Raw genomic sequence first — 23,934 nt, 5'->3', positions numbered from 1 at the left:
ATAATATGTGAAACCAACAAATGCAAGTTTCGCTTTCGTTCAGCTCGGCGGATCGGCTTCGATGCGTCTTGGATTAACTTGCGTCTTTTTTTCTTTGCTCGGTCCGCGTGCGTGCTTGCAGGGACCGAGCGAAAAAGCGTGCTTGCTACCGCTTCTCTGCGTAGTCCTAGCACGTTTCGAACCGTTGCCGTCGACCTGCAGGCTCCACGCCGTAGCCAAAAGGGTGCGTGATCTGCGTGAGTGCTCGAACTTTGACCCTCCGGGCCTAAACAGCGCGTTCGCCGGGTTGGATCGGCGGCGGAGGGCATGCCAGCGGACGAAGGGGACAGCGGGATCGAAGCCATGAGTTTGCCGGAGAGTCGCGAAACGTCGCCCAAAGTGTCCAAGCGAGACCTCGACGTCGCTGTGCCGACCACGAGCAGTGCGACGGAACCCTCAGCCAGCGCAGGTGAAGAAGACGACTTCGTGAGTTCGCCTTTTACCAACCAGCGCGGTTCTTCACTTGGCGGCGGTGTCGGTTGGGATCGTGATTCGCCGGTTACGTTTGCGGTTCTCTCGCTGTGATTTCAACTACCACCGAACGTGTAACTCCTTGTATCCGAATGATGCCGAGCGAATTAGTTATTACACCAAGTAGCGTTCATTCTCTGCCTCTGTGAAATCAATGTATGCGTTACTTGAGATAGCACGGTTGCCTATATTCCACCTGGGTTGCCGGAGTACCGGTAGCTTGTTTTCCGGCAAATGGTCCTCGCTCGAGGAAGGTGTGTCTAATTACCCATAACTGCTTCCTTATTTCTATATCAATTTTATGGGCAGACGTCCCCTGTAAATGACGCTGCACGTGCGGTTGGCCCTTGAACGGCTAGAGGGGCCTCCATAGAAGAGCGGTGCGTTTGCCTGCATAAGTGAGTCAAACGACGAATCCTTATGCACAGCTCTGTCGACCCTGCTCCGGAATCGTGGCAATGTCCTCACGTCTACTGCGGCTATTAACCATAGCATCTTTTATTTTTTCATTGCTAGCCCAGTGGTACCAAAAGGTGGGGTCACTAGAGGGTGCCACCTTCCCAGTACTAGGACACAGTTCACATAATGGGCCTATTCGATTTACCACTTCTGGCTACATCTGGCTACCCGCGGGCTGCCAGAGACAGCCAGAACGCATTCGTTTTTTCTCGGGTTGCTCCGCCCACCGCGCGCGCACTTCCGGTGGGCATTCGTTTTTCGCTCTCTGGCTGCATCTGGCGACCCGCGGGTCGCCAGAACTCGCCAGGACGATTTTGGTCTGGCGGCTCTCTGGCCGTTTTCTGGCTAGCAGACGCCAAAAGGGACGATGAGCGCTCGCGACCATCTTTGCGTGGTCTCCGCGGAATGCAAAGGCTTCGGGTACGGTCCCGTACTTCGGGACCTTCGGCGGCTCTCGGCCAGTGCGACAAGAAGCGTCTTTTCGGTCGAAATCTTCGGTCGTTCTCGGAGGCCTTGAGGATAAAATGCCGAAGCTTCAAGCTCCTCAACCAGGGCTGCACAAGTAATTCTAGACAGTCGGGATAACGACGTTCTCAACATACAGCGGAACTCAATGCCGTTCTTCTCGTTGCAGTCTGCTTATCAGCAGACACACAACGAGATCTTCGACATTTTAATCCTCGCACACAACGGTTTGGTGACGCCTGCGGAGCCTGCGAGCGCGCAGCAAGGCCACCAGCCCAGCGATCGTAGCTAACAAACTTTGTACTAGCATGTTGGAGCAGACGACGCAGTTGTGAGCCGCCCAGCCGCGAGCCCAAAATTCGATTTTACTTCTCCCGGCCACTTTCTGGTTGCCACAAGTTTTTAGGCCACGTGATATAACGTCATTTCCTGTCAGAACCGGAACCCGCTGGCTGGTTTCTGGCAGCCCGCTGGCTGCCAGAAAGTGGAAAATCGAAGAGCCCCAATCATGGTTAGGGCCACGTCAACTATTTTGTTTTATCACCCATGATAACACGCGATGCAGGAAGCACGGAGCAGCAGAAGCACCGAGCTAAAGTTGCCCACGCTGTAGTAACAACAGCAATGTAATGTCTGGAAATGTAATGTCACCGCAGTAGGCCGGTCTCTCGCGCATTGCAGAGCGATTGGGCAAAGATGAAAATGTGAGAGGCTATGCTTGTATGCACAAAGAAGTGTTCCTGCTGTGTGCTTACCATAACCACAGCTTAGCAAACATGGTTGAGGTGCAAAGCCTTGAATGCCAGGAGTTCTCATTGTGCGAGCGTGCACATCTGTTATGTGGCAGAAGTTACATGATTGGCGATAAAGGAGTGACTTGCACCAATTGGCGTTCATACTTCAAGGGTTACCTTGCCATTGGACTGCAGAAATATGTCGCAAAGATGCCGCTCGTGTCTGCTCACACTCTGCAATGCACATGTACAGTCTCGCCACGTAGTGGCCGGCAAGAGCACTACTTCAGAGAGCATAGGCGCAGTGTCGCCATGTGACTCTCGATGCGCGGATACGTCTCAGTTTTGTTAATATCCATAATTTCTGCGGTATTACATACTAAAACCCCGATGTGACCACGAGGCATGCCGTAGCGGAGGGCACCGAAAATGTAGACCACCTGGGGTTCTTTAATGTGCACTGAGATTGCACAGTACACGGGCCTCTTGCATTTCACCTCATTACTGTTTTGTTAGCAGGTTTTATCAGTGTCATGGAAAAAAAAATAATTGAAAAGCAACATTATGTGCTGCGTGCTTCAGTGCATCAACTGAGCTGTTAAGTATGCATGAGCTCCGTTATTCAACACAGCGTTTGCATCATACAAATTCAGCAGGACTGTGTATTATGAATTTAGAGGGTGTTGGTGCTCTACTGCAAATCCAATAAAATTGTGCGGATACAGAGGTTCGACATATAATGCATGCGCTGTTTTCTGTTTTTGTATCAGTGGCAGGCGAAACCAACGTTTATAGAACCAGGTCAGTTGCAAAACTGAGCGATGTTGCGCGGCGCCGCCGCCATTAGCGACAGATGTGGCGCTGCTGTCGCAACCGGATTCACTCACTCCGCTCTCTTCAGCCGGCGTTGCGGCACGTCGCATCAGTATCCGTATAGTATCCGTGGAGGCTGCTTTCTGCGCGAACAGCTTGGCGTTTTCTGTTGTGCTTCAGATATGCTGCGTGTCTTCACCATGCCGACATGTTCTGTTCCGAGACATCCCGACATTTTATTGCGATAGCAATTATATGGACACTCCCGTCGCCGTCGCCGCCGTCATGCACCGTATATGTATAAGTATGTATATATATATAAAGGCCCCAAAGAAAAACAATTCAGAAAATGCTTCCGAAGCGCGGAATCGAACCAGGGACCTCTTTTTCCGCAGCGAGCGGCGCTATCCACTACGCCACGAAACGCAGATCCTCCACGTAGCTAACGGCGAGCGTTATATACACACCATTTAGCGCTGGACGGACTCAGAGACAGCGGGCGATAATAGGCGTTTCTTCATTACCAGCGAGGTGGCGCTAGGAGCCCGACGGGCGCATTTAAAAGTCGTCGGCGAGCTCGCTCGCTTCTTCTTATATTTGCGCGTGGGAGAAGCTTGCCCTTCCGCTGTCTGCTCGCGCGGTTTTCTCGTGGCGAGGAGTAGAGGAATGTTTCACGCTCTCACCTTGATGTCCGCGCTCATGTTACGGCGCGTACGAATGTCACTCGAGCTCAGGGATGCCGCTAAACGAACAAACAGAAGATGAGCGCGAACTATCAAGTGTCACAGCTCGGCACTTGAAGCACGCTAGTTTCCTTCGCTGATTCGGCCGCCTTTGCAACAGAAGCGCTGTTCAAACTGAGAGTATTCATTGGCGAGCCTCACTTCGTATAGCATTAGTTCCTTGCTATCGCATTCATTGCTTCGCCCTTGCGGCGAAACTGTGACTTTTTTTTTTCTTTTGTGCCTAGGGTTACCAACTCTTCAATGAAGGGAGTCGGGACAGGTGGGGAGGGGGGGGGTGTTCATTGTTTCGGCCTCTTCAGCTGGCTACCTGCTGCTCGCAACACTTCCTCTTGCTGGAGAATGTATCCGTAAAAGTTGTCGCGTTTCGCACAGAAGTTCAGACAAGGTAACTGAAGCCCTTGGCAGCCACCGCTAGCCACCGCAACATTGCTTCGTGCGTGCTATTCGTGAGAACTTTGTGTTCTGGAGCGTGACGCCCGTTGTCGGGCGTGTGTTGGATCACATAAAAAGTTCTAACTGGACGGTACGCAATAAATCCGGGACATATAGCTGTCCCGACAGGAATGGCTCGCAACGCTGTATAAAAAAGTCGGGACAGTCCCGCGAAATACGAGACGGTTGGTAACCTATTTGTGCCCTGCGTGACCTTGACCAGCGAGCGACGTGGGATCGCGCCATTCCTAGTATGGACAAGAAACTGTCCGACATATCACTTGTATGTGATATGCACATTCATGAGGAATACATCCTGAAGACTTTCACTCACACGGTCAGCGATAAGAATTAAGGTTGAAATCGCCAGCGGAAAGGAGCCTCGTCGAAGATTGCGTCCCAAAGATATTCCCGAACTTGCCTTGATTTCAGTGATTCTAAAAATTGTGCTGTAAATAATTTTTTACAGTTAATTAGAGCTGTCTTGATAAGATTTAATGCCTGACACTGTAAATAAGTTGTGCCGCTTGTGTGCATCACACCATACATGCAATATCTGAAAAATTGTTTCTCTGCATTGCGTGCGAAAAATAAATACAATTTTTCTTTCTGTAGCAGGACTGAAATTGTGGCGTGCAGTACACACACGGCGATTTTACCACTCAATAATTACAAGTAACGACAGCCGCGGTGCAGAGTGAAAACTCCTCACTTCAAAAATGTGAAAGTGAAGAATTATCGAAAAAAAAAAATAGCGCGATAAACTACGGAGCACCAGAAAAAGGATTACACAAACAAGAGCGTTGACTTACAACAAAGATTTATTCGTTAACACCACGCAATACTTGCACAGTCCAAAACGAAAAGATATAAGTACCAACACGCCCAAGCATCCGCTTTAGCTAAATATTTACGCTACGAGAATGCGCCATATAGTTAATTTCTTATAGGTAATGGACAGACTCGTATGCTATGCTATCAAGTGTCAGTTATCTTGGACAGTCTTGAAAGCCATAGCTTTACTGACTTTGCCTTAGCGCTGCTAAATATTACTCAGTTTTACATTGCAGCGGCAGCGCAACGAAAAATCACGATAATATACAGTCGGCGAGTAAACAACCGAGCCCTTTCTGAACGGCTTCCCCGGCGTTTGCCACGCAGACTACGCGTTTTCGTCTGCTAGCGGAAGCTTGTTGCGCCGCCAGCGCCACCAAACCGGAAGCTGTCCCGGCGCCGCGCGACGGGTTGGCTGACGCGGGGAGTTTTGCAACTTACCTGGTTCTATAAACGTTGGGCGAAACATAAGAAAGCAAAAGATACAAATTCCCCGCGTTCTTCAACTCGCCTCATTCACCGCATCGGAGCTTAACAAGGTTCGTAGGTGCGGGGCCATCGCTAGCCCTGTAGAATATTCGCTTGCAGTGACCCTTTTCGAAAGAAGTCTGACTAGAAAACACAATCGGCATACTTTTCTCCGGCTTAAACGTAAAATTTGCACTCAAGCCACAGCGTTCGTCCTAGATACACTTCGCATTGCTGACAACGTCCTTTAGATAAGGTCACGCGTTATGTGCCATAAAATAACAAACGCGTATGCACTTCTGGTCGTACGTGCTAAGTATTTATATTTACGCGGGACGTGAAGGCAAGCATGATGTGGACACATGCGCGGCCACTGCGGCTGGTACTACTCTCTCCGTCAAAAATAGACTTCAGTTCATGAAGCTTCCCCCAACGTGTATAGGGGTTACTTTGTAACGAACAGATCCGCGCGTGCGAGACTGCCCCGTCTTTGGATCACACCGTGCACTAGAGGAGTGTAGTTACTCGCTACTAGCGCTACGCAGCAGCCCTAACAGTCTGAGCTGGACCCCTAACCCGTGGTTCGCGTTGAGTCGCAACCACAGCGGCTTTCAGGCCAGTGGTAACACAGACAAGTTCTTTGCCTGACACAGAACGCAAGAAAATGTCCAGGTAGGAACGAAGCGGCGGAGAAGTTCCGCACGACGTCAAAACAAAATGGGAAGCACACGAGATTGAGAGCGATAAGGCTCTTACTCACCTCTCTGGCTTTGCAGTCCGACCCTGAGGTAGTAAGTCACCTCACAATAGATCGGGCGTTACGCAGGGGGTGATGGCGTCTGGGTGGCTGCCGACTCGATCGAGCTGTGTTCGTCACCGCTCCCCGAGTCGAAAAGACGAGGCGGTCCCCAAGAAACCGGCATGCGTTCCTTGGGGTCTGGAGAGGAGTCTCTCCAGAAAAGGGCAAGGAGGGGAAGCGGGGCATCTCGACTTCGGCCAGGGAGCAGGGCGCGAAGGGCTGCGGGAGCGGCACTGTGCCCTCTCCCGCGCAACCCCCCTCGCCACTGCGCATACAAACGTGGCGCGAAGTCGAGGTGCCGCCGCGTTGAAGACAATGGGTTGTGTGTGCAACCCCACACGGGAGATGTCTGCGAACACAGTCCTTTAATCGTAACAGCGTGAACATGCCTAGCCTTGATGCCACAGTCAATTAGATGGCTAAAGTGTTCAAAACTTCTTCGCCTTCGATTGGACACTGGATCCTTTTTTCAGTAAGCTTCAAGTTGTCCCATAATGTTTCCCACAAATAGCAGCTTTATAAAAGGCAGCTGCATTTCGCAGTAGAATTCAACAAGCTCTGAGAAATAAGAATACGCTCGGCGAGTTATGAGAAGGACGCGAAAAAGCCCGACATGCTATGACATGGATGCACAGTCAGTTCCGTACTCTTTCAGTCTGCCATCTTGGATAACCTCGCGCACCACGTAAACTCTGTGTGCATTGCAAGTATTTGATGTGCTAGGGTGCTACAGATTGCATCACCACATAAAATAGCCATCACCTTGCACAGATGCCCTGTTTTTGTGCACCTAATTGATTTGTTGGGTTCGCAATTTGAGAATTGAGAAGCGATGGCCAAACCAAAGCGACCATCTTTGTCGCATGACCTGTGGAAGGTGCCAGTGTGGATGTGCACAAACAGTTGTTGGGGCTCTGATCCTACCGTACAACAGAAGTTGCCTTACAAGCTGTGTCATGCTAGCTTGTGACCCCTGCTTATCAGGACAACATCCTAGGAGCTTTTGCACAGCACTAAATCAAAGCTCGCCAATCTTTGTGTTTTTGCACATGATTAGTGAGGGTGGCAGATTGGGCTAGTTGGTGCTCCATTATCAGAATAGAATCGTAATAGCGCGGAAGCAACACAAAGGGACGCAGAGAAGCGCAGTTGAAAGTTAGCGCTGGTCAGCGTCCCTTCTTGTCCTTTGTGTTGCTTCCGCGCTATTACGATTCTGATCATGATTAGTGAGACTTGTGCTTCTAGCATGCATTGTGAAATAGTGTGAATGGGATCACTTTAGAAGGATAGCTTGTGCGGTACTATGCCCTTGGAATTCATTTAAACTCTGCATATGAGGGATTCTCGAGAACAGTTATGCAACCAACCATTTGAACAACCATTGCATTTGTAAAAGCCTTGATTCCTTTCCTTGCCAGGTAATTGTCATTTCAGAAGGTCTTGCACAAAACAGCGTTGATTAGATGACATTACTGGGTCAACATGGTATTTGGTTGCAATGTTGGTGCAGTTCTGCACCAATCAAATGTAGATTGTGGTCCTGTGGATTGGTGGTGACCTGCAAGTACTTTTTGTCGCTGTGATCGTGTAATTTAGAAATAAAGGTGTGCTTGCTAAAAGCTTAGTTTTCAAGCTGTCCTTAAAGGTGTTTTGGCATTCAAAGTCCTTAAAAATTATTGCTTTGTTTGATGCGGAAGTGCATCATTCACAGTATCGTTTGGATTCGTCATTGAAGAAACTAATATCAGTGCCACACGGTGCACTGCCGATTATGAACTGCCGAACTATGATCAAATTTGTGAATGGTGATTGGCTCTTTTGTACAGCTTGCATAAAGGAGCGATCAAAAAGTGCAATCCAGATCAGGCCCAATTGTGATTAGAGGTGACCATGTACCAGGCATGCAGACGTGGACACAAGAGAGGGGGAAAGGATTGCCGTCCATTTCTCTTGTGTCTATGTCTGTGTGCCGCCCTTTCTTCAACGGCAAATCTCTGCCAACTAACTCAACTTTCTCTCATTCCAAGCTTACTTCAACCTGTGAGTTTCTGCAAAGAATGATTCGCAATGCTTTTGCAAATGTTGGCAGGATCTGGACGAGACGCTGTACGAGCGGTTGTGGGGCCTGACGGAGATGTTTCCCCCGAAGCTGCGCCAAGGGGTGTACGACGTGGCACACTTCTCGTGGGGTTCGGCCAAGGGCCTGTACAGCTTCAGCCGCTCGGCCTTCTGGATCATCTTCTCCTCGTCGGCGATCCTCTTTGCCCCCGTCATCTTCGAGCTGGAGCGGCTGCAGGTGGAGGAGATGAGTCGGCAACAGCAGCGCCAGGTCAGTATGCACCACTCCTGTTGAATGCTGTTTTCGCCACAGTTGAGGCTTCGAGTCTGACTGCGTGACCTGAATTACACATCTCCAAAGTTGAAATAAGGTTGCTACAATAAGGGTGCTACTGTGTATGAGGCGATTTGGTTGGGGTGTTTGAAAAAGAAATGGGTACTTGGAATTTCGAATATTTAAATAATTTTTTTATCTCTGCGGTGTACATGCCAAAACCACGATACGATTATGAGGAATGCCGTAATAGAGGGCTCCGTAAATTTTGACCATCTGGTGTTCTTGCACTGACACTGCACTGACATCACACAGTGCATGGGCCTCTAGCATTATGGTCCCCCCCCAAAAATGCTACTGCCACGGCCAGGATCGAACCCGTGACTTTTGAGTCAGTGGTCGAGCACTGTAGTTACAGTACCACCGAGACGGACTTCCGAATATATGTCTTTTCTAAGTGCAGAGGGAAAGAACAACTCTTGAGTCTAAAAAAAGGGATGCAAACAGAAAATGTTCCGAATGATTTGGCAGACATTCTTGACAGTGCATAGAAATGCAGTGAACGTATGAGAGAACCAACTTCCTGCAGTCATTCCGTAATGCCTCACCATTATGCAGGCTGTGTAATTGTTGTCATAATTTAGGCAGTGCAGTTATTTACTTTGCCAGTGTCATCACTCTTGCGCTTCATTAACCGTTTGAGGGTTTACGGAGTACATGTACGGCGTCACCTAACAGGCACCAAAGGGTTTATGCCGTGCATGTCCGTCATTGCTTGTATTTTTAAAATGCGCACCTTTTTTGATCATTTCTCTTGCTTGTCATGTGCTGCCTCACTTCCGGAATACATGGAATTTTTTTCTAGCGCCGATGACTCTCCGTTTCTTTTTTATGCTCTACTAAAGCGGTGCGCCAGTTAGTTTCGGTTTCGTCCTTCAGCTGGTTTCCACTTGTTGAGCCCGCAAAACTGATGGCTTTCTGGTTTAGAATGTCTTAAAAGGTGACGGATTTGTTACTATCTCGTTTATTGCTCCCCGGCACGCGATTACGCATGTTTCCGTGCAGGTGCTCACTGACACAAACGATGCCGCTGTGGTTGCATTACCTGTTTCGGGGACTTGCAAAAACCGCTTCCGTTTCGTTGGCGATAAGATGAATGATTATTATAGGTTTCAGACTTGTTTTTGCTTTCCGGACGTGCTCGCAACTATAGTCGGGTATAACTTTAGACGACACGAGAGGCCCCGCCCAGATGACCGAAGTGCAGCAGCCAGTTGCCTCCGCGACTAAAGAAATAGTCTCGAACGTCTATGTTAGGCATGTTCTCCGTCGGCGGGGTCACCGGCCATCCGGCTCATGACGTCACCTGAAGTGCGCGCCGATTGGTGGAGGCTCGTGTGCATCCGCCTTTGAGGGTAAAATGCCACTGCCTTCTTAAGTTGTACCCGACCATACACAATTTTATTCAGTGCGCTCACTCGCGCTGTTTTCTTGCGCTATAGAAGTGCACGCCGGTTTCTCGGCTGCAAAAGTTAGTCTAGCGGCCATTCCTCCAAATTGCCGCTCAACTGGCGAATCAGAATCTGATTCAGTAAATGTCAGCCCGTCATATAAGGTGTTACTTACGATTAAAGATTCAGATGTTGACGAGCAAGCAACATCTCAAAAGCTTGCGCGGCAGACGATACTGACTGGATAAAAAGTGGCTTTTCTGTCTCCACTTGATGCCACTTCGTGCACTTATTTTTGTATGTCTATGAACCGCACAGATGTTTGTTGCAGCGCATAATTTTTTAACAGTCGTGTAGTTTCTTCTTTATAATTTACCTTGCTGTTACTCATGCAGGGATGCAACAGCTGCGCCAATTGCGCCAATTTGATACAGTTCGTTATTCTTGCGCCAAGCTGAGCCAAAACCGTGAAATTTGTTGAAATTGCGCCACGCTGCGCCGAAATCTGAAATACCCGACCAGCTTCAAAATTTTCTCAGTTGCGCAAATTTTAGCAAAAAATGGAGGCCGTGTTGATGATCTGCAGTATGGGCATCATCGTCCAATACAGCCGCGCAGACCCTAACCACCCCGTGAAAGAAAAGAAGAAAGTCAGTTTCACCGCAAGGACGAAGTAATGAATGCGATAGCAACGAATTGTAATGTTATACGAAGTGAGGCTGGCAGCAAGCTCTTTTGTATCCGATCTCGCGTAACTCTACAAAATGTTGGTGTAAGAAAATACGGCCGCTCCAGGGAAAGATGCTCTTTCTGCACAGTGTCTTCGCATTGAGAACGCAGCATGTAGAAGGGTATACGAGCGGCCCGCTGATGGCTGCCGAGATAGCGTGTGCGCCAGCGATCGCGACCACGCCCTGGGAATCTAAGTTCAAAGTTGCTGCTCAAGCGACCCCCACCCCTGGCGTCTTTTCATGCTCATTCAAGACGGGAGGGGCGTTTCTTCTCTGCTTCGATGGCAGGCCTCCCGAGCTGAGTGGTATTATCGCATGCGCCCTCCGAGCAAGTGAGATGAACCGGCTCCTTTGATCTCTACTTCAGCCGCGTTCGTCGCCTGCACTTGCACGCTTTTACCTGCGGTAGAACATGCTATGCGCGGGGGATGTTGTCCATGTGGACTTTATACAGGACATGACGGCAAAAACACGTTGAGAGTGTCCATATAATTGCTATCGCAATAAAAAAGGACAATGGTTCTCAAATTTCCTGATGCTTGTTTTATTGCGTGCAGAATGCTTTTTAAGCCACTTTTGTTGCAGTACACTAGTGTCCTGCAGAACAGCGTATTAAGATTTAGAAGGGGCTATTAGTACTAGCTGTCAGGGACACGGCATATTTTGTTCTTTAATTAGTCATTCGTGCACGCGCCATGTAATTACGAGTACTAGTATGATCGCTGACGTCTAAAAAATTATTGGCAATTATTTGGAGCTGCTGTGTATGGCGTTTCTCTGGCCTTGAGAAACAATAGACAAAAACGTGCGCCAGTTTTCCTTTTTCACCACCCCCACGTGCTCCTGATTTACGAATCTCCCGAATTTCGAAGTTGCCAGGTGCGCATTGAAACAGGAGTGTTCACGTGCACTCTGCACGAGTTAACTGACGTTGAATGGTTGGTGCGTATTTTTGTTTTCCTTTCTAAAAGTAAGCCTTCTTTGTTATACTCCTTCAAATTTGGGATTTCGTGCTTTTAGCATGAATTCAGGTTTTTTTTTCTCAATCTGCTCCAAATTCGGATTTTTGTGCTCCAAAAGCAATATTTTGCTGCTCCAAAAATTGCTACATATCCTATTTAGGCTGTTGCATCCCTGCTCATGAAATAAACCATGTGCATGTAACAACACAAAAGGTATTTTTGTCACTTTACAGTCACCCAAAAAATGTTAGACAATTTTTTTTTTCTGAAGTAGGTTCGTCTAAATAATTTAATGCAGCAATTAAAAAATACACATTTCTGGGATGCATTTTGCAAAAAAAATTTACCCTCAAAAGGCCCTGCAACACTTTTTCAGCATGGTCAGAAAAAACTGCCAATCGGTTGTCAAGGCTCCTCAGAACACGCGATCCAAACATTATGCGCAGCACACGGCCTGGAACTTACAATTAATTCTCAAAGTCGGCTAGAAATCGTTCTTTCTTCTTTCTACAAATTATGCCACATACCCAAATGACCGTGCCATATACCCAAGTTCACAGCCATTGGTCAATTTGGGCATCGAGGGCTGGATAGTTACCACTGCCGCCGCGAAAGGCCACCGCATGCCCGCACTCACGATCATACTGAAAGTAAGCTGCGCGTTCGAAAAAAAAAAAAAGGACAAAAAAGTGCTCAAGGTCATGATGCGCGCTTGACGTAACTTCTTTCCCCCGTGACATCCCTCCCTGCTTAGTTTCCAGCGCGTTCATTGGGACTAGAGAAGAGAGAAAGCAGTTACAGCATGCATCAAATCTGTGTAACTGCTCATGTTTCTGCTCATGCTCACTCCTGCCCACCTATGCTCACTTCATGGATTCTTCCATTCACATTTGTTGGCATAGATAACCACACTTGTATTGCCACGCACGTTTATTCCTTTAGAATCAGAATCCACTTTATTTTCAACATACTTGTTGGGTGTATTCGGGTTTCACCCATAAAAACTGTTAGCAATGCTTGGCGCAGACCATGCCACAATATTTTGGGAGGCTTTGCAATTGTTTGAGATCGTTGTGTTAAGATTACACGCAGATCGCAAATACTGTTGAAACCTTTTATAAGAGCACTGATGTAATGGATAATTGGGTATAAGCATAGAGTTTCCTACAATAACCTAGAGAGGAAACTGGCACTGCGATCGTTCAGCCACCATGGGAATGATGGGAAGTACAGGCTTCAGATTGGATTGCATTAGCTAGCGAACTGTCGACGGATCTTTTTCTACAGTTTGTTTCATTCTTCGCGAGGCATGGGCAGTGGGGTACGTTGCAAAGCACTCAAGCAGTGCCTTTGTCGTTCAGAGAGGCTGAAGACCGCTAGGTCTCTTGGTTTGCGGCGGCGTTGCAACTTTACAGGTTGTATTTGACAGTTTTAACGAAGCTTCATGCACTCACCACTGCACATGGATGTAGCGTCCCATGCCAGTGCAGAATATTGCATAGAGTTCACGTTTTTTTTATAAGCATGTATTGCCAAGACTCGTTCAAATCGACTGCAAAACGACAGCGAAGCTAAGTAGATGCACCATCACGCTCCTGACTCGACTTCACAAGAACATGAGAGATGTGTTGGTGGCAGGACACTTGGACAGACGCACCTGGCATTGCAGCAGATGATGCATTAAGTGTTTCTCACTCAATACAGTACTGTTATTTCTATAAATAGGAAATACGTGCTTTCGAGGGAAAAATAAGCATGTTTGTTTTCAAGTGTTGTAAAAAATAATTCATTAATTGGTGATGCCAAATCTGGAATACAATTGCCGAGCAATGCATACCCTGGCGGTTGAATTTGTCCAGGTTTCACTTCCATCTCACGGTCACGCAAACTTTCTGCTATAGATTTTGCGTACAAAGGAATGAAGCAAGTTTTAATCAGAAATAACCTCATATCACTTTGTTTTACACTCGGCAAACAAGCGTTGCGAATCTCAAGAACGAAAGCCGCCATCCAAAGCAGATCCGAAGTCTTTACTTCCCATCATTCCCATGGCGGTTGAAACGCCGCTCAAGGAGCCCGCATAGACACTAACGCCAGATTCCCCTCTAGGTACGTATTATAGCATGAAACTCTATGGGTATAAGAGACACCAGTGTGCCTACATCTAAGTAAGGGTTAATAAGAAAGTGCATACGTGGTACCCTGCTTATAAGGGACACCTCAAATTAAGGGACAAGAACTGCTGCTCAGTGCTTGTCTCTTATAAAGGGGTTCAACTGTAGTCAACCTTATTCAAGAGCTTATGAGAGCACCAGTGATAATGATGGAAGCTTCGATGACAGATGTATAAAAGACTACACGTTCCGCCAATAATCAGATTACCGACAGCCGACGCTGCGATCGCCGCTATCAGTGTACAGCGTGTATTGCTTGTACTTTGAGCCCCGCCACGGTGGTCTAGTGGTTATGGCGCTCGGCTACTGACCCGAAGGTCGCGGGATCGAATCCTGGCTGCATTTTCGATGGAGGCAAAAATGTTTGAGGCTTGTGTACTTAGATTTAGGTGCACGTTAAAGAAATTTCCGGAGCCCTCCACTACGGCGTCTCTCATAATCATATCATGGTTTTGGGACGTTAAACCCCAGATATTATTATTATATGCTTGTACTTTGATCTTCACGGTATCGTGCGAGCACAGAGACAAAGAAGAGAAATACGAAGATGAGCGCAATCTAACAAGTGGTTTATGTTTTCGAAAACCTTCACCTAACAACCCTCCAATCTTTTTGAAAAAATAAACCAGTTGTTAGATTGCGCTCGTCTTTGTGTTTCTCCGTCTCCGTGTGCTCGCGCAATTCCGTGAACATGAATGTGTTCCAACTAGGCCAACTTGCAGTATTGCTTGTACTTTGATCTTTGTTTCCTGGGCACAAGTCCACCCAAATAAAGAGTCTCGTCTTGAACATGCCGACTGCTGCCTTCCTCAATGCACAACCCCGTGACAATATTGTGGTCTCTTCAACACAGCAGCAAAGATTTTTGTTTGTAGTTATGTTGACCGGTATTCACATTCCTTTAAACCCTTGGGCACTCAGTCACATTTACACTCAAGTTCACTCGTAGCCACTCTCTCTCTGTTATGAGCATGGAGTGAACATATAAGTCAGTGTTTCCATGAGTGAGTACGACCAACCTATGTGATTTGCTGCTGCTACTGGGTGTGCCTTTAACGTGCTGACAGGCTGCCTCTGTCTTTCCATACTCACAGATTCTACTGGGTCCAAGTGCAGCTGTGTCTGGTGGTGCACCGCCTGGCATGATGCCTCCAATTGGTCCAGGACCACAGCAACGGTAAGGAAGGGTGGCAGCATGTTTCCCGTTCATTTAAATGAGGAACAGCTGATGCAAGTAGCAGGTAAACTTTTTACCAGCAGGTAAACATGCGTTTGTCACCAAGCATAGGTCAGTAAAAAAGTTGCTCAGACTCACTCAACAAATATATTCTTCTGTGAAGGCTCACTCGGACTCACTAAACTTTTTCTCAACTGTACTCGCTTAGACACAAATTCACTAACATATTATTCAGTCAGATTCACTCAAACTCACGCCTTGACTTGAGTCTGAGTGAGCCTGAGTGGGTAGACTCATGAGTCCGTGAGCACAAAACTAGCTTTTTTCGATCTTGGTGTCAAAGCTCTTTGACACCGATATCTCACATAATCGGTGCTCTACGATACTTCTTTTGATCTTATACCTTCAAATACGAGTTATCAGTAATCCATTAAGGACATCTTTAAGAAACACCTGACTCACACAAGATATTTTTATCAAGAACTTTCTGTGAAAGAGTTTGTGGGGGGAGGTCATGGCACCACTCGTAAGTCACGTCTGTGACCAATAAATACTGAGGTGGCCCATGAACGTGAGTGCGTTGAGGTATGTGTGAATAGACCAGAGACTTTACTCACAGGAATGGTGAAGATGAGTATAGGACCATAGGTTGGCAATAAAAGGTGGACCTCACTCAGACTCACTCAAGAAATATATTTTGCACTTAGGACTCACTCGGACTCAGACTCACCAATATTTTCCTCAGTCGGACTCACTTGGGCTCAGACTCACGGGCCGATCTGAGTCTGAGTGAGTATGAACGAGTTGACTCATGAGTGAGTTTGCCGACCTATGCCACCAAGTGAACACACCTGATGCAAGCAGCGGGTAAACACACACTTACCAGCAGGTATGCACACCTGATGCAAGAAGCAGGTGTGCTTACACAATTACCAGAAGGTAAATGCACCTGATGCAGATGGGAGGTTGACACGGAATGCATCCATCACATCACCGGATGTGTCAGCGTCTCTGAGCAATAGCATTCATGGCCTGCTGTCTTAGCATGGTTGCCACAGTGCCAGATCGGCAGGGCCTGTCGATGGCTGAATGCGGCTTAAAAGTCAAAGTGTCTCCTATGAAAATGATTGGCCGAGAATACGGCTCCTGCTCCACCTTCTCCTAGACTTCATTGTCACACTGGTGCACACATCAGCACCCTCAGCCACGATCTCATCGACAGATAGATCCATGGAGGCAAGAACGGCATCATCATAGTATAGTTGGACATATGTGATTTTTTTGGCACCAACAGTGTGAAAGAAAGCACACGCAGCGCGCTTGCATGACAATGATGATGACTTAGAAGGAAAAAGACAGCGCAAGACGACTCCTGAGAAACATGGACACCTCTGACAATAACAATGATGATCCATATCAATTCACTGACAGCAACCAAGACTGATCTTGGAGGCCTTACTTTCGCTGACTGTATGACAAAAGTTAAGAGATACACCAGCTACTACAGTAGAACCCCGTTGATACGTTTTTGAAGAAACCACGAAAATAAACGTATGATCCGGGAAAACGTACTACAGTCTACTCTCGTTACAACGGACCATCATAATCCGGCAAAATGAGTCCGTTTTATCCGAAGTCCGTAATATCCAGACTTCGCGGGGGGGGGGGTCGATTGCGTTGCCGTGTGACGATCGTTCCGATTTCGCTCAGCAGTGTGGGGCAGGCTAGTTCTGCTGGTGAACGCTGAATGCATTCGCCAGCATGTTTACAAAAGACTTATAATCACTAGCAGCGGTTATTAACAAAATTGCAGCGCAGTGCCGTTACAGTAGATGCAGGGACGCCGTGTGGCTCCTGCACAGCAACAAAGCTTAGCCCGATAATAAAACGTTTCTAGGAGGCTTTTTCATACGCTCCTGTTGATCGGCTTCGAATAAATTAGTTGTGAGGACGGGAAGGCATATCTGCGGAAGTGGGGCCGCCTATTGCCGGAAGCGCAGCCCCCCCCGCCCCATGGATCGCCGGACGGCCCCAAGTTCGTCTCAGAGTTCTGAACTGAGCAGCACCAAGGCCCCTCTCGCATTAATATTATAATTTGACAGCAGAACTCACCTGCTTGGAGCACCGGAACGTCTTGCTTTCAAAACATAGGTCGCGATGTCTAACAACGTTACTGCAATAAGTGACGAACATCTAATACAAAACACAAACTTTTTATTTACAGTTACTTTGAAAAGAAATTAGTGATCAGCGATTGGCGAGCACCCTTGAGCGATGCTGTTATCACTTTGCGCCGCATTTCACTCAGCTGCAACACTTCAACACTGCAGTCGTCTTGCTGCAGCTGGAAGTATTGCTTCACTTCATCAATGCGATCAATCACCTGTTGCGAAGTCAGCCTGACTGCAGGGAACTCGTCTTCGTGTTCGCTGTTGTTGTCTGATGACAGCTCAGAACGGCCTTCGATTGTAGCTCTCACCTCTTCGTCAGTCAGCTACTCATTATCGACGATGCCGTTGTCAAATGTGGCGAAGTCGGAGAAGCTGTCTGCCCCGAAAGCCTCCCTGAATTGAGGCCACACAGACGGGTCTGATGTTTCGTCATCTGGGACGGACGACTCTTCGTCGGAACTGCCTTCATTTTGCTGAAAACCAGCTTTCCTGAAGCAATTTTTAATTACTTCCCCTTTCACTTGCTGCCAAACGCTCGCCAACACTTCGACAGGAAATCTGACGTCTATATTTGATGCCCGATTATTTTGCATGTCGAAGAGCAGGCGTTCGACAAGGCGAGTACGGTAGGCAGCCTTCACGGAATGCACGACTCCTTGGTCAATCGGCTGCAGTACCGAGGTCGCATTTGGCGGAAAGTATGCCAGCTCAATTGCTGCGAGCTGGGGAGGCTTCATGTGGCTGGAGCAGTTATCCAGGAAGAGTAGCACCTTGCTCTTCTGCTTTATCATCTCCCGGTCGAACTGCAATAACCAGGCGTTGAAGATTTCCTTCGTCATCCATGCCTTTGTATTCGCAGTCCATTCGACTGGCATGTTCTTTACGTGCCGCAAGGCGCGAGGCTGTTTGGCTTTCCCAATCACCAACAGTTTTCGTTTCTCGGTGCCGCTCATGTTGCAACAAAATAACACGGACAAACGCTCCTTGGAGCGCTTACCACCATGACACTGGCTGCCGGAAACCGTGTACGTCCTATTCGGCTTGGCCTTATAAAATAAGCCACTTTCGTCGGCATTAAATAGGTCCTTCTCGTCGTACCTTGCAAGAAGCGCTGGTAGCTCATTGGTCTGCCATTCGGTGACGGCGTCGACACTCACGCTGTTGCGTTCACCGCAAACTTGCATGAATGTGACATCGTGCCTTGCCTTGAAACGCTCCAGCCATCCGTCGCTGAAAGTGACGCCGTCGTTGTGTCCGAGGACCACAGCTAGCTGCTCGGCCCGCTTCCTCAGCAATAGTCCGTTGACCGGAATATCACGAGATCGGGCATCACGCAGCCACATTAAAAGTGCGGACTCAACGTCCGGATACGTCGCCTCGCGGAGTCTGAAGCGCTTGGGATTTATTTCCCCCGCAACTTGCTTGCCAGCGATACTTTTGTTGTTCACAATTGAACTCACGGTCTGCTTGGACAGCCCCATTGCTTTTGCGATGTTTGCCTGCTTCTCACCGTGAGCGACCGCGTTCACTATCTTGAGCTTGTCGCTCATCGAAATTTGCTTCCGCTTTCTGGAGGCCATTGCCTAAAAATTTGCGAACAGACAGAAGCACGGGAATAGAACGACAAAATGGCGTCAACTGGACCAAACGTCGCCAACGTGCTTTCAGACAGACTGGCTTGGCTGGAGGCTTGGCTTGGCCGGAAGCCACCAATGTTGCCAGCTGTTATTTAAAATTGCCCTGGCTATAGCTCGCAGAGAGCGGTGTGGTGAAGTCTGTTGTCAGCCCGCGTCAACACGGCGAAAGTCCGCTTTATGCGCCCAAGTTCGACAAAAAGTGCCGCTAATTTCGTCCACTGTAGCCGATAGTCCGTTGTATCGCAGTCCGTTAAAACCGAACTTCGCCCCATTAATTTAATACACAAACCAAACTTAGGCTGAATAATGGTCCGTTGTATCCGAAAGTCCGTTGTATGCGGGTCCGTTATAACGAGCGTAGACTGTATCCGAATCCAGTAAAAATTGAGGCTGACAAGCCCATATTGAGGTCAAAAAACATTTATTGCAGGCAAAAAACATTTATTTTTCGAAAAACATCGAGGGACTCTTCAATTTTCAAACTTTAGTTCCGGCTCTGACAGCAAACAATGTTGCGGTCATGTGTGTTGAAACCTCGAGACGACCCGGATATTGCAGAATCGAACGCTGGGACAACTAGACGTGAAGGAACGCTACCACCATGGCAGGAAACGAAACTTTGCGCCGTGTGAGCATCGGTTCTTTCTACTTTGCCACTTGGAAATATGTGGCTAGGTTTGCCAAAGAGCTGAAGCAGTATTGTCGAGCATATGCAATCGGGATACGATCACGCGCAACTCGCCTTGTACGAGAAGAGAACTACCGCGCCGCTATCGGTTTAACAAGCTCAACTCTGCACAGTGCATGTCACAATCGCGGTACAACACAAGATGCGAAATTTCGCAAAAGTGATAAGCATCCCCAAAAGCGACAGCTGCTCGCGGCTATCGCGTAGTACGTCGCACACACGTGCTGATCAATTTGCGTTCTGTCTTAAATTGACACATGCGACGGTATGTTTGCCGCCACTCGTAATGGCACCATCTTGCACGGCGGAACGGGCTTTAAAAGATAGCTCCAGACGTAATGGCAGCCGAAGGTGAGGACTCCAAGCGCCTGCATTGCGATCTGTCGAGTCCTCACAAAGATGGCGGCCAGCGCGCATCGTCTCTTTTTGGGTTCTGATAGCCAGAAACCTTCCAGATATCTTCCAGAACAAATTTGTTCTGGCAGGTTCTGGCTACCCGCAGGTAGGCAGAACTGTTAAGCCAGAGAAAAACGAACGGCGACTGGATGTGCACCGCGCAATGGGTAAAGCAACCCGAAGACGAACGCGCTTGTGAGTGAAAAGTGTGGAGGAAATGACGTCTTATTGGCCACATACACTGTGCACAATGGCGTTACTGTGGTTACGTGGTGCACTGTGTTGTGTGGCGGCGGTAGCGGTGGTGGCATGTGCATTTCCATAGGTCTCATACCGAGCCGTGGCGGACTGGAGGAACGCCAGCCTCCATTCTTGCCATGTGAACATTTTGACGGGCAGCGTGGCCACCTGGCTTCAGGTCGCTGTGTGGTTGACAGAGCTGAGGCAATGGCTGCAGGGGCAACCGAGTAATTTGGAGAAGACACAGAGGGGACAATTGAGCAAAGCAGAAAAGTCAGAGGGGGAAATTTGGCACTGTGGAGAAGCCGCCGTTGCCGCGCGGCGGCAGTCAGCCACTTAGCGCTTCACATGTACACAAGAATGCCCTTTTTGCACACCGGAGTGAGTTTCTGGCTGCAGAACGTATAGGTTTATTAATAGAGGAGAAAATCGAGTTCAAAGTTTCATTTTTAAATTTCGCGCTGAAACTCCCTGCGTGACGTCACGGATTTCAAAGTGTATTTATCGTATTTTGGCGCCATTAGCTCAACAAAATTACCCCAAACTGGGTATGTTAAGCCTATGGCACCCTCGGAGGTTAATGTACTTCATTTTTACTGATTAGGAACTACGTAGTCTCTAGTAGGCGCCGTTAAAACAAGTGACGTCACGGCGAATAGTGTGGAAACTTCAAGGTGGTGTCGCCACCCACATTTTATTTTCGCGCGTTTTCTCGCTTACTAAGCGTCTTCTCGCAGCAAGCGTAGTGTTTTTGATATCGTGAAAGAGTGACTTCACTCTTCACTAATACGAAAAAAATCGTTTCGCTGTTTAGTGTCCCTTTAAAAGAATAGTTATTACATGGGCAGAGACGTACGGAAATCTGGCCGCATCGCGGTCGTTCTGAGTTCCCGAAACGTGCGTGCGAGACTGGCGCAAACAGAAGCAGAAGATTTTTTTACAGCAAAGCTTCACGAAAAGGTTTCAGTGGACCAAAGCAGGGCCGGTTTCCCGAAATTGAAGAGCGTTGACAGCGACAAGGAGTTGTCCATCAGCGACGAGGACTGATCCATTACGCGACTCATATCGCCGCCGTAGTGGTGACAGTTTTAGCGGCAAGGCCAGCTTTTTGACTTTGTGTTTTACTTTTTTGAAACTTTAGTTCTTTAAAACCCAAATACTTGTTCTTCTGAATGTGCAAAGTTTGACTCCTACGGACATTTTTTGTTCTTTTCTCACGAAAAATGGGTGCGCGTTACAATCGAGGGCGCGGTAGAATCTAGTAAATACGGTAATTAAACAGTGACTGTAAAACCCGTCGCTGCTTTGAAGGGCTGGGCATTGGGCCTGTTATGATCGGACTTCACGGCTTGGCTCCACTGGATCGTGAAAACGATTTGGCGGCATCTGCTCTGCTTTCTGCATCGTCAACGTTCCCCGAAACGCACCAGATGCGGCGACAACACTGCAGTTGTGTCCTGAACCCTTTAAGGCTGTCAGTGCACCTTGTCAAGCGCTTTGGACACACTCGGCTGAGTTTGACGGTTTTATGGCCTGGAGATAAACTATTTGCAGTCAAGGTTGCTCGGAGGAGGCAGTCACTTGTGCACTGCTTTGTTCAGCATTCTGAGAGATGCACCGGACAATTAGCCGAGCCCCTCAGATTCCTCATCGGGCACCTTCCCCACACTACGTGGTGTCTTCGTAGCTTTGTGACCTGACCGTCAGCTGGCCGTCACCTGCGCCGGCGACGCTATCGAGGCAAAGAAAGACTGCACCTGACAATGCGGCCAGTTTCCAGGAATGTGCGCCGCCGTGATCCCTTCATTTTGTGTATAGTGCCCTATTGTGTCTTTTGTTCACCTGGGTGCCTTCCATCGTGCCAGGCGCGCTGCTTCTCTCTTTCCTAGGGTGGAAAGGAGGCGGTGCTTTACTTTTCCTTTAAGGGGCGGAGATGAAGACAACTTGTTGATTGGACTACCCTGGACTGAATGGTTTTCTCCAATGGGGAACCTGGCGAAGACCCAGGCTTTATAACGCGAGCGTCGAGACGCTCCAAACACGCTACCACATGCTAACAAATCGTCATGTAAATAAACGTTCTTTTAGGGGCGAAGCTCCTCTTAGTCTAGCCTTGTCACGCATCTGGCGTAAGGCGTAACTGGCCCATCACCGATCCTTTGCAAACTGCCCACTACTTCGTCTTTGCAAACGTCCCACTACGATCCATCACCGATCCATTACTTCACCGACCATAAAGCCGTTATAATGAAGGGGGAACAGAAGCCACCTTTGCAAACATCTCACTACGACCCATCACCGATGTTTGTCACGTCTTTGATGATGTACTGGGCTATCGCTTTGATTACTGCTGGGCGAAACCACTGAAGATTTCATGGTGATTGCTTCAGGAGCTTCGCCCAAGCTCTTCATCATTCACCCGTGGATATGCTGTGAATTTTTATCAGCTCCGGCTCCCGAGCTCTACTTCTCCCCGAGGCCTGGCTGCTCCTCGGTCCTATGGGCAGGCCCCCGACTACATCAGGCCTAATATGTTGTGTAATGTATACTGATCGTGGCAGATCGTGTTCATTTGTCGCTCAAGCAATTCTCTCTCATCGCGGTACGCGGAACATGCCGGTAATATGTGCTCCACTCTCTCAATGCTGCCACAGTTATCATAGCAGGGAATACTTGGTAGCGTGTAAGTTTGTGTGTATGCAGACGCGCATTGACAAGCATTTTCGGCCACTGGGCCAATAAAGGTGCTTTTTTTCTGGTGAATCCTTTTTTTGGACTCTCATTTATTCGGACTTTTCGGTGGTTTCCACAGAGTCCGAATAAACTCTCAGCAACTGTAATCGTATTTTCCGGGAACGTATTAACCGAAACGTATTGCACGTGGCTCTTTTGGATTAGTTTTTGTTTTTGCCATTGCGAGCGTAGGAGCCTGGAAATCGTACAGACCGGGAACGTATCAACGAGGTTCTACTGTAATTGGTGTGAGGTCCCGTTCACTTCATTATAATGAGGGTTTATTGTGTTCAGACACTGGACACCTGTATTCGGATACTGGACATACCAGAAATTCAGTGACATGTACAACTGAATTGCAGTTAAGTGCGTTTGTTGGTATTCCGCAATGACCAACTTAGTTGCAGTGCAAACATGACACATGGACAAAAGAAGGCTTACAAAGAAAAAACATACTGTGAAACCCCAATTATACGACACTGAGGGGACCATGCAAAAGCATCGTATAAGTTGGGCGTCATATAATCGAAAAACTAACATGGGCAGTGACACCCTTTCTTGTCCAAAAAATGGGTACAGAGTGCCTGAATAAGTTTGCGAAACGACCCTGCGGTTCTCCAAAAAGGGTAGATTACTGTAAAAACCGGAATATAGGTCGAATCTTTTTTTAAAAAAAAACAGCCCTAAGAAGTCGACCCCCGTCTTATATACCGGTCATTGGCAGAAAAACTTTGCAAGTCTGGCCACTATGGGCAACTGAAGTCAACCGCCTCCATTGCCATCGCAATCATTGGCATCGCTTTGTTTACCACCAGTCTTGTGCCGTGGGCGATCTCATTTTGTGTTTTTATTGTTGTCTTGTGAATCTGTTTGGGCTCCGAGGTGCTTTTTTTCTTGTTCTCGACCGGTGGTCGATGGCAGTTCACTGTAGCGTTCAAGAAAACAGTGATCGAGTTCGCCTAGGCACAAAGAAATCTGGTCC

The 23,934-nt window shown here is 48.0% G+C and overlaps 1 protein-coding gene across 1 annotated transcript in view; it reads left to right on the top strand.

Annotated features, from left to right (window-relative positions):
* The first annotated feature begins 89 nt into the window (after positions 1-89).
* The window catches only part of LOC119399467 (mitochondrial import receptor subunit TOM22 homolog), a 29,240-nt gene continuing 5,395 nt past the window's right edge, over positions 90-23,934 (top strand). The window contains exons 1-3 of the mRNA XM_037666267.2: positions 90-465; positions 8,350-8,589; positions 15,005-15,087. Coding sequence (XP_037522195.1) covers positions 307-465; positions 8,350-8,589; positions 15,005-15,087 — 482 coding nt within the window. The 5' untranslated portion in view covers positions 90-306. The remainder of the gene's footprint in view (positions 466-8,349; positions 8,590-15,004; positions 15,088-23,934) is intronic.

This window comes from Rhipicephalus sanguineus, chromosome 7, assembly GCF_013339695.2.
Source record: "Rhipicephalus sanguineus isolate Rsan-2018 chromosome 7, BIME_Rsan_1.4, whole genome shotgun sequence".
In the NCBI taxonomy this organism is placed as follows: Eukaryota; Metazoa; Arthropoda; class Arachnida; order Ixodida; family Ixodidae; genus Rhipicephalus; species Rhipicephalus sanguineus.
This window is presented reverse-complemented; position numbering and strand designations above follow the sequence as displayed.